Raw genomic sequence first — 11,274 nt, 5'->3', positions numbered from 1 at the left:
TTAAACGTTTTTAAATTTACATATTTATAGTTTCCATAACTGTAAATAATGTAACTATTTTTATGTTTATTTAATATATATATATATATTGTTAACCTTTATATAATAAACAATATAAAATTAGTTCATAACAAATAATTTAATTATTTAATAAAGAGTTAGGCTAATTGAAATCTACTATATTTGGGGACGTATTCATTTATTGAACAAAAACAAAACATTGTTATTATCATTATTATTATTTTGCATTTCAGGAAGCTGCAGTGTGCATTACTTTACGCAGCTGTGCACAGATTTACCGATTTCCCGCTTGTCTCGGCTTAAATTGTTCGTGTAAATGTAGCCTGCGTTTTTGGAACGCCGCCCTGACTCTACAGTTCCCGCCCCTCTGCTCCAGTCTGAGCCTATTCGAGCGGATCAATGAGAGCTCATATTTGAACTGCTGCAGACACCCAAAAACTTACCATCGACAACGGGCTACAATATAGAGGTACAGCAGAGGAGCATGGGTTGTCACAACAGCAAAGTGTGCGGCCAGGTCTCCCGGAAAAAGGTAGGTCGTTTTAGAACCTTCTCAGGATGTTCACAGATAATGAGTCACAAAGTTGAAATGAGACTCGCAGCAACGTCGGAGGCGAGAAATGTTGCGGATACGGCACGTGCAAATGTATCTGCGTTGAGGGAGCCACACTTGTTTTGTTCTCTCAGATCACTTGTTACTTCCTCCCTCATGCGTTAGTCGATGCGAACGCTCTCATGATAGTTTGTCGACTTGTGAAAGCTTTAATTAGAAACAGATGCCGGGTTCAACAGATGAGGTGTACTGTTGTTTAAAATGTGCTGCTGACATCCGCTATGACAAATTAAAGTCGTGTTATCCTGCATATGTTTGATCACTTTGTGCTCGCTTTTAAATTGTTCCGCATTTCGGTCAATGACAAATCAGGATGTACGAGGTGATAAAAAGATGAAATCTTTTTTAAATTTAGTTTTTGATCGTTTTTAGACACTAACCCTCCGTTTTCTAACGGTTAGCCTATCTGTCAATGTTATAATTTAGTGGTTTTAATATATTTTTGTACACCGCTTTGTCATTATTTTCAATTGTTTTTAAGCATGTTTTCAATATATATATATATATATATATATATATTATTTTTATTTTTTAAATACACTTTTTAAACTCCTAAACTTTTAGTCATCGCTGTTTTTTTTTTTTTTTCCTTAGGGTCACTCCATTTGACAAACAAAATGCACGTTTTCATAAATTACATATACATGTGTTTCATAAATTACATATGTGACATGTAAAAATAATAATAATTAATGACCTTATATCTGTTTTATGTTGATTGCCAGACTACTTATGGAAACGTATTTTGGATATTTATGGAAATAGTTTTTTTTATTTTTCAAGAAAAGCATTTTAATTGTACTTATTAACTGTTTTATATATATAATTATATATAATATAATATATATATAATTTTTTTAATTATATATATATATATTATATATATATATATATATATATATATATAATATTCAATATATGTTATTTTTTTTTTTTTTTTTTTTTTTTTTTTTTTTACACAACTTTTTTTTTTTTTTTTGTTAATTGCACTTTTTAATTGCACCATTAAAAATATGTGATATTTTTAACTGACCTTTACACACATGCATGAGGGTCTACAGCTGTCTTGTCTGTTGTATGTCGATCGTCAAACTATTTATTTAAATATTTGTGTTTTTCAAGAATTTCAGGATTTTAACTATATTTTTCCTATTATCTCTGGGCAGTCGCACCACCTAGACATTAAAAACATTCATCATAGAAGAGGCATATATAGCTATTTATTTGAATGAATTGCATTTTAATGTTTTTTTGTTTTTTTTATCATGCATGCAATAAAAGTAAAAGAAAAAGTTTAACGCCATGATGGAAGAACAACTAGAACTTAACTGGCACTTAATTTGACATATTTAATGTAAATGCACGATAAAAATCAATGCATTCCAGGGGCCTTCAAGCATACAGTGAAATCTGGCTTTGATAGCAACAGGGTCAAGCTTTCATTAGCCCAGATTGCTGAAGGATTTAGATACACTGGGCTTAGATGTGACAGACATGGGGTCCCGAGTTGCTCACTGCTAGTTTTAATATGACCTATAAACAGCCAGAGTTCATTTGGTCCTGTTAATTACATAGCCATGTGGCAGTATACTTGACACGGACAACTGGAGAAGTGTGAAAATTCTCTGAAGACCAAACAGAGAAAGCCTTACACTCACTACTACAGCTTCTATTGGAGCTGCATCAAAAGTACATAACCACATGACGGTGAAGTGTAATAAAGCCAAGTGTTCATTAAAGTTCCAGAACATTTGGTTCCCTGCCACAGAGAGCCGGCAAATGCATAATAGTGTTATTGTGGATTAAACTGAATTATGAGATGGAAGCAGTTCCTGTTCTGGCTTTTTATTACTGATTAATTTTTGGAAAGTAAGCCTAGCTTAGCCTAGCTATTAAATTGTTTCACTATTAGAAAGTTGTAGACCTTTAAAAAAAAAGCTATTCATTGTTTTCAGTCACATGACTGGCATGGAGACCTGGAGGGCAAAACATCCATCGAACTACAGCATAAACCTGTCAATTTTCCATCTGCCACAAACGTTTCGATCACCTCTCAAAAGAAGAAAAACAAAGATATGTGAACAACCTGCAAGTTTTGGGCACTAGTGATCCATATAAACCCTCTTCAGCAGTATTTTAATGACTAAAAGCAGTGGATAATTCTGTGTGTGTGTAATTGAGTGATATTAAAATATTAAATTCAATATACACCTTACTCATGATGCAAACTATATATAGGCAAGCAGCTGAGCCCAAAATATGAATGCCTTGCATTAATGCATCAAGCCATATTAAGCATTTTCTTTGCAATGGTTTTCAAAGGAAAAATGCTTAATGTGCAATTTAGTGAGCTGGATTCATATTCTGGCCACAACTGTTCATCTGTGTATAGTTCTCATGATTAATAAGGACTATACTGAGTTTGGTCTTTTAATATCGCTGTCTTAGTACATTAGTTCCTAATATGAATCTGGTAAAAAATAAGTGGCATTCAGCGCAGGAAAGGCGGGCATTTCTATACAAGTGCCACGTGAAAACTGTGAATACATGCGCAGTATGATATCATTTGTTTTTGTTCCTTAGATTGCATGAAGCATAAGTGTCATGTTTTGGTTGGCTTGTGTCCACCACAGACTCTTAAACTGCACATGTCTTGTCATTTCTCAGTTTTACAGTCTCAAGTGACAGTGAGAATCTCACTAGTTATTAACCATGATGATTTGATGTGGCTTAACTCTTTTTGTTCTTGTATGAGTGTGCTGGCTTCAATGAATAGTTGAAGAGAAAGGAAACCATCAAGGCCCAAAAATCATGATGAAAGATGTTCAGTCATACTAAATCCATGCTTTGTATGAGTTAAAAGTGTGAAATTTAACTCCCTGATAGTCTTCACTGCAGCTCTTAAATCCTAATTGTGATTGTGAGCTGTGAAGAATGGTTTCGTGTTGAGAAACACTTCTCTAACCTGAAGTAAACAGGAGATTTCGCTCTCAAAGGAGAGACGTTTTGCACTTGCGAGTGTTTTGAGGCCATGTGTAGGCTGTCTCACACAGACAGTTGGCATGTAAGCTTCAAAACATTAAATCACCTGTGAATGTTGCTGGCCTTGAGCACCATCTTCAAAAACTCTCACACTGGAATGGCACATTTTTACTCCCTATGGATGTACGAAAGCTGCTTCTTGAATATCAGTGCTTGTTAAATGTGTGGAGAGCATGCTAATAAATTTAATCTGATTCTTTTTTATGAGTGTTTGTTAAATGTGTGGAGAGCATGCTAATAAACACCAAGGACACTGACAGTAAAGATATTCATTATGTTTCTGTTCTTTATAATTTATCAAATAATTTACCTTGCGCTGACTTTATTTTTCTGAAGACAAAAATGTATCAGTTCTCCACAAACTGTATAAGGTTAAGACCGGAGACTGATTTGAGTAACGCAACTGTTTATGTACTGTCCATGTGGAAATGACAATAAAGCAGACTTGAACTTGCATGATAATAAGAAATGTTCGAGCAGCAAATCAGCATATTAGAATGATTTCTGAAAGATCATGTGACACTGAAGATAAGTTATTTAAAATAATTAATACTTCACAATATTACAGTTTTACTGTATTTTTGATCAAATAAATGCAGCCTTGGTGAGCACAAAATAATTCTTTCAAAAAATACTAATTTTACAGATTTTTTTTAATGGTAGTGAATGTGTGGGAATTAAATAGGCCTTCACATTTTGTTCGTCTGTCTGTTTTTGTTCTTGTATATGATCATATAATTGACAGTGACTGTCTGCAATGTAAGCATAAAAATACCTTCATATATTTGCAGATATTTATGAAATATGCTAAGTTCACATACTTGTTTCCCTGAAAAACGATGTAACAGTTCTACTTTGAAATGTGTGTTCCATGTCGGAATGCCTGTTTTTGTTTTGGTTTGTGTGACTCCGCCCACTGCCTATTTACCCAATAGTATATCAACACCCTGGGTTGCCAGTTGGTGGAAAACACAGTGTATTGTAGCCATAGAAGCCAGCAAACGCACTGGGTCAGAGATCACAGATTCTACCCGACAAGCCTAAAAGCTTATTCTTTTTATATAGATGTTTGTATGTATTTATTATTTATTAAAAGGAGGAATAATCAACTCACCAGCTCGTCTTCTGTTGTCAGTTGCTCTCGTTCCCATTTCAACCCGCTAGCTGTCAATATTACATAGTGCACCTTGAAAGTAAATTAGATTTCATTTGCTCCACCTATTGAGAAATACAAGTCATGTTCTCAAAGTGTGCTGCACTATTGCAAGTGATTTGTCAATGATGTCATGGTTGTGCAATCTTGAGTGCATATCTCATCACATCAGTGAAGTCAGACTGCTTTGGAATGCAACAGATATCAATTTATATATCACTTCTTTGAAATGTTTAAAAGTTGTGCATGTAGATCAAGTTTGTCAGATAGTATTGGAATGAATGATCCTGTGTCTGCAATGCAACAAAAAAAGCATTTGTTTCTGTTCTTTCAGAAAAAAAGTAGAGCACAAGAAGGTGAGAAGCACATAAAGGACATCAAACTTCAAGATGGAAGTGGTAAGTGGTTTCTCTCGATCATGTCATGTGAACGTGTGCAGATGTTCTTTAGATTAATGAAAACAGAAAATGCATTGTGACAGAGATACTCTGGTCATGGACTATTTCCGAATGTCAGCAAAAGCTTTTTGCACTTGTAGATCCTGATGCGTGTGCTACGGTTATTATCTATTAATGTGTGCTTTTCATGCATGGCTTTTCAATGTCCTGTGATTCGATTGTGTTGTGTGGTTTTTTTTTGTTGGGAGAGGGGTTTTTTTTGTATGATGTTGTGTTGGGTTGAAGTGATTTGTTATTTTTTTTTTCTGTTTCTGGCCGCAGGCGATCCTGGCTTGCACTCATGGAGATATTGTTTCAGATGTAACATAGAGCAAACAATGTAGTGTTCAATTGCTGTCCCCCAGGTACACACTCATCTGAGGAGAATCTGTTGGAGACTTATGAGTGTCAGCTAAAGATTCTACATGCAGTTTTGAAGGCTTCAGGAGACCAGGAGAGAGACCAGCTCCTCAAGGACCATCCTGGAGACATCTGCACGTTAGTCCACAGCATTATAGAGAAGGTAGAGTATAAAAGCTCTTCATATTCAAAGACCTCTTTTTGTTTTGTGAATGGAATACATTGCAAGTACATGTAGCTTCATGTAGGCATTCAAGAACGACTAGTATTCTGATCCCACATTATGTCAGCGGGTTATACATTATGAAGCTGTCAGCGGCAATAAACAAGACATGCTTTTCCATTACAGCATAATTGGGAACAAGGCCGATTCTGTGCACTGTTGTTCAGGGTTTGGGAACGTGTGCTTTGGTACATCTGTCCTTGTGCTACCTTCTGACCAACAAAGCTAAACCTGTTTGCAGGGAGGGATGTTATTCATTGCCCTGTAAAGGCTGGTTTGTGTGTTTAAACAAAGAAGAGCACTGCTTGTTTTAACAAGAAAGAACAAAGATTTCTTCTTTTTTTTTTCTTTTCTCTCACAAAGTGTTTTCATGGTCTAGAACTTTGTAGACTAATTTATTCTGTGAACATGCATTTATATAGCATTGTAAATGAGAACATTGCATAGAACATTCTTTTGTTTTTATAAAAACTGTATAAATAATGTAACCGATCACTAACGGGAACCATTTTTACAATAAAAAATAATTATGAAAATGTAGACTTTTTTTTTTTTTTTTTTTTACAAATTAAGACATCCCCAAAAGTAGGTTCTCTCATTTTTAGCAGTAGTAATTATAAAAATTAAAGATCTAGCTCTTGCCGTTCTCTAAGCATACGTTTATCCTGGGATGCTTTTTAAGGTCACATGTATGTTAGGCACTGTCCGTTTATGAGAATTCTGTCAGGTTTGTATATCAATTTGACTGATAGTTTGGCAGGTATTCTGATTTATTTTTCATTTTAGAATTTATATATTTTTTAAAATTTTTAATAATGTAATTTTAATTTACTATATAATTATAATTTTATGAATTATTTATTTATTTATTGTTAATTTATTGCATATTATTTATCTTTATTTTTTAATCCAAATTTCTGTATAGTGTCTTGAATGGATTTATTCATAAATTTCATTAGTGGACATTTTTTAAAAGGCTTATCCTTGGGAAAATTTCTATCAAATATCAAACTGAAAAATCTTATGTTAACAGTGTTTAAAAAACATTGTTTTTGTATATCATTATTTAAGTTTCTTACGACTATTTTAATTTCTGCTACTTTCAAACAGGAAAGTCACACCACAGCTCCAAAAGTAGAAAAATATTTAATTATGTTCTCACCACAGGTGACGTTTCGAACCCAAAAGCTACTTTGCCAAGAAAATAGCCTTTGCTGCTGATTTGGTGTTAAATAAATGCATCGTGTCTTGTGTTAACAGGTAAAGACTGAGATAACCGCTGACCTTAATGATCTTCATGAAAAACAGACGAGGAGCACCTTAGAAAAGCATCAGAGCGCAACAGAAGGTCAGAACTCAGCAGCTGACAAATGACAAATATACCAAGAGCATAAATGATAAATGTACATGTAAATGTGTGTATGTATATGTTTGTATTTATGTGTGTAAATAATTCAGAAATTAAATAATTGTTTACTTTGCAGAGCTACAGCGATTACACAATGAAGAGAAGAAGATTTTAAATGACTCACATGCAGCAGCTGAGAATGCTTTGAAGGTAAAGCACGTCTATTTGCAACATCACTGCTCTGATTTGCCTTGATATATTTGACTGAGAGCTGATCTGATATACAGTGGAGATCCAAATTAGAGAACAACCTACAATTTCCTAAATTTCAAGGGCACTACTTAGTCCTATTTGAAGTTCCTAACATGAGTAGAATAATTTATTGTATTCTGAAGCACAGTAAAAAACGTAAGATATTTTTAAAATAACTCCTTTACAGATTCCTCCAAGTTATTGGTGTTAATCTGGCACCTGGTGCTAATTTCATTAATTATGTATGACGAACCTATTTAAAGTAGCAGCATTCCTCGAATTTTCACCGAGATTGCAAGATGCCTTGGTTATTTTGTCAATCATGTTAATAGAACAGTGGTATACTCACAGCTGATATTCTTTAAAAATTTGAGCAATGAAGATTAACAATACTTCAGAAAAAATAAAGTATTTATAGATGTACTTCCCACGTCAAGCTAGACATACCAGACTTGACTTTGAAGTGAGTGGTCTGAACTTTCTCTGAACTCAGGATCAGATTGAAGGGCTGACGTCAGAGCTGAAGCTGTTCAATGAGTTAAAGCGCAGAGCGCAGGAGTCCACGCTCAAGAGAGACCTTCGGAGAAATACTGAGGTTTGTTATGAGAGTGGAGATCTGTTTTCAAAGCGTGCTTCAGATAGCTGCAGTATTCAGCTATATCTGTCTTTTCATCATAGACTCATGGCAGCCCTGGTGCATTCTGGGAGCAGGAGCAGGAGAGTCTGTTATTTGTCATCGAAATGAAGCGTGAGCGTTTACAGGACCAGGGGAACAAGCTGCTGCAGATGCAAACACTGGTATAATCTTGTATTGTGGGCCATTAACTACAGATCTTCAGATTAGCACTCAATCAATATGTATTTTTCAGTGGCAGATTCTTACATTTTTACATTTGTTCTCTCCATCTAAAAAAACGGTTACATCCACTTTGTCAAACATCTGCTTTATACTCCGTCACTGAGAAATTATGTACAGAAATGAAAGCAGGTGCATTATTTGTATATTCATGTTGTTTGTTTGAATGTGCCAAATTGACCTTTTTCAATTCAAGTCACCAACTGAGGCCAAAACCATTTGTTTCCCTATATGTCAGCTATTTTGATAACTTTCTTCTTGTTGTGTTGTGACTGTCAGGTGGAGAAGAATCTGTCACTGGAGGATCAGCTCTTGCAGGCTCTCCAGCAGAGCGAGGACTACAGAGTGCGGATAGACAACTACCAAAGCCTCATACAGTATGTTTACTTCAATCTACAAACTTATTTAAGTATTTTCATATATTGAGACAAAGTTTGTACTTCTTTCTGGGAGAAAAATATTGACGGAAGAGAAGAAACATGAATTATGTAGATTTACTGTGAGCGTGGATGGCTTATTATGCATTTTTTAGGGGTTGGTCCTGTTAAAAAGTGTGAACACCGTGACTGTGGTACTGTAGTGCTATCAAAACATTGCTCTGCTCGTTTTTTGATTTTGTTTGATGTTGGATGGATTATTTGTTTTAGTGCTATCAAAACATTGCTCTGCTCGTTTGTGCAGCCTGATAATGTCTGGGGGTTTATTTTTTTTTTTTTGTCCAGCCTTTTGTTTTGTGTTGTTTAACCCTGCAAATATGACATAATAGTCATATTTATATATTTATTTATTTATTAAATGGAACCATTTTTGACCCTTTAGATAAAATATTTAGATATAATTATAATAAATAGATCTTTTTTTTTTTTTCTTTTCCATATTTGCTACATCAGGCTTTTGTGGCTCATATAGTATGATATAGTAGAATATAGAGCTCATACTGAAGCAAAAATATGTAATTTTGTGCAGGTGTTATATGGATTGGTAGGTAGTAAGGTATTATTATGGTTTTTTATGTTGTTAATTGATGTGTTTTTTATAGTATTGTATAGACTACTACTAGAACTACTTGCATTTAAATACCAGTTATCACTTTATATTTCCAAATATGTTTTATGATTAAAGTTCTGTAGTTTTTATTGTTGTGGGCAAAACATAATGACATGCAATATATTGATGATTGAGAGATGAACACATGAATGTTCTTCAAAAGCCTGATGCATCATAATGATTAAAAAAAATGATAACAGTGTTCATCTTGACAAATTTCTAACAATATAAGTTACTCTTGTTTTTCTTTTATTAAAAGATCTGATTTATAAGAGATAATATTTTGTACAAAAATATAATTTTTGACAACCTAATTGTGTAATTCTTTTTTAATAATACTAAAAGCAATTTTACTTGCTCAAAAAAAAATAAAAAAAATAATAAGTTTAAGTTTAAATGACCAGTCATACGGTAGAAGGCACATAGTTGAAATTTTGTGTATCAAATATAATACAGTAGGCTTTCACTTACTAGTCTCTAACTTGCTATTGTCCAAATATAATAAAAATGCTTTTTAAATTTAATTTTAAAAACAAGCTCTCCTGGTGTAATTGTATTTTTGTACTGATAGTGTCAGAGCTCAAATGTTTGGATGTGGCGCCACCTGGCGTTGTAGATGCTGTAGTTAACATTTCCCTTGTTATTTACAGGATTGCCAAGTTATGAGTTTGAAATTTAAATTTATTAGACTGAATGTATGTGTGTACAAAAAGTATAGAAAGACATATTTTTCTTGATATAATTATTTTCAGCTTAAACTCTTGTCGTCCTCATTCAGACAACTGTCCAAGGAGCAGAACGAGCTGCAGGAGGCGCTAGAGAAGCAGTCTCTGCAGAACCAGAAGCTCAGCCAGGAGAAAGAAGAGCTGCTCTTTAAACTCATACACCGCAGAGACTCATGCTCCTCCTTCCACCTTCCTTCTGTCATACCCACACAAGTGTCTCCCAGCTGACCACAGCATCCACCCTCATCACTGTATACTGACCCCGCCTGGCCTCGGTGCCTTCGCAGCGTATTTTTTTTTTTTAATCCCTGTTTATTATGGAGTGTTGTGAACATGCAGTGCTGATATGGACTTATTCACTGCATTTAGCATTTTTAACTAGCCAAACAAATATTTTTGTACATTTTGTTTGAAGAGACGTTTCTTATCAGGATTTTTTTGGTTGCATTTTGAAAGAGCTGTGGATCTATGCAGTAGTTACACATGTTAAGTCTTTTTATTATTATACAAGGTGTAGTAGCAGTTTTTGCCAATTTTTGATATTGGTTTTATTATTATTTTTATTTTTATTTCTTTCCAGGAAACAGCAGGTATTGTTAGCAAAAAAAAAAAAAATTGTTTTTGCCATAAGACATTTTTGGAGCCAGAGCACTTGTACGTGTAGCATGAATATTTGGGATCTTTTCAGATGCACTTGCACTTTTATCAGTGTTTTATTTGTTGGAGAGATAATGGGCTTTTGGTGATTACCAGCATGCTTTCTTCCTACACTTTGCACATAGTATTTCCGTTTTGAATCCATCTGCTTTTCAGTGGTAGGTAAAATACTGGGGTCCTATTGGATAAAATCTAGTCATTTTAGCTCAAAGGTAAAATACTGGGGTCCTATTGGATAAAATCTACAAGCCCTCGAATCTGTTTTACTTTGGCGAACTTAACTTTAAAAGAATATTCTGAAAATTCTGAACAGATCTTCTTAAAGTTATTTAATACTTTAAAGGAATAGTTCACCTATTTTAGTTTTTCTTAATTTTATTTAATAGTTTATTCTGAAAATTCTGTTCACCTACAGTTTCTCTAGTGTAGAGAAATGTAGCATTACATCACTTGCTCACAAGTGGATCTTCTGCAGTGAATGGGTGCCGTCAGAATGAAAGTAAAAAGGTATTATAAAAAAATCAAGTTCATCAGTTAACA

At 34.1% G+C, this 11,274-nt stretch overlaps 1 protein-coding gene across 1 annotated transcript; it reads left to right on the top strand.

Moving 5' to 3' along the window:
• Positions 1-349: 349 nt before the first annotated feature.
• On the top strand, positions 350-10,628 carry LOC109059788 (coiled-coil domain-containing protein 69-like). Its single transcript, XM_042770353.1, has 9 exons — positions 350-553; positions 5,164-5,227; positions 5,632-5,789; positions 7,110-7,197; positions 7,334-7,407; positions 7,943-8,044; positions 8,128-8,247; positions 8,585-8,682; positions 10,131-10,628. Exons 1-9 carry the CDS (start codon positions 506-508, stop codon positions 10,303-10,305), a joined length of 927 nt encoding a protein of 308 aa, XP_042626287.1. The 5' UTR covers positions 350-505; the 3' UTR covers positions 10,306-10,628.
• Positions 10,629-11,274: the final 646 nt, after the last annotated feature.

The sequence above is a fragment of the Cyprinus carpio genome, chromosome A14, assembly GCF_018340385.1.
Source record: "Cyprinus carpio isolate SPL01 chromosome A14, ASM1834038v1, whole genome shotgun sequence".
NCBI lineage: Eukaryota > Metazoa > Chordata > Actinopteri > Cypriniformes > Cyprinidae > Cyprinus > Cyprinus carpio.
This window is presented reverse-complemented; position numbering and strand designations above follow the sequence as displayed.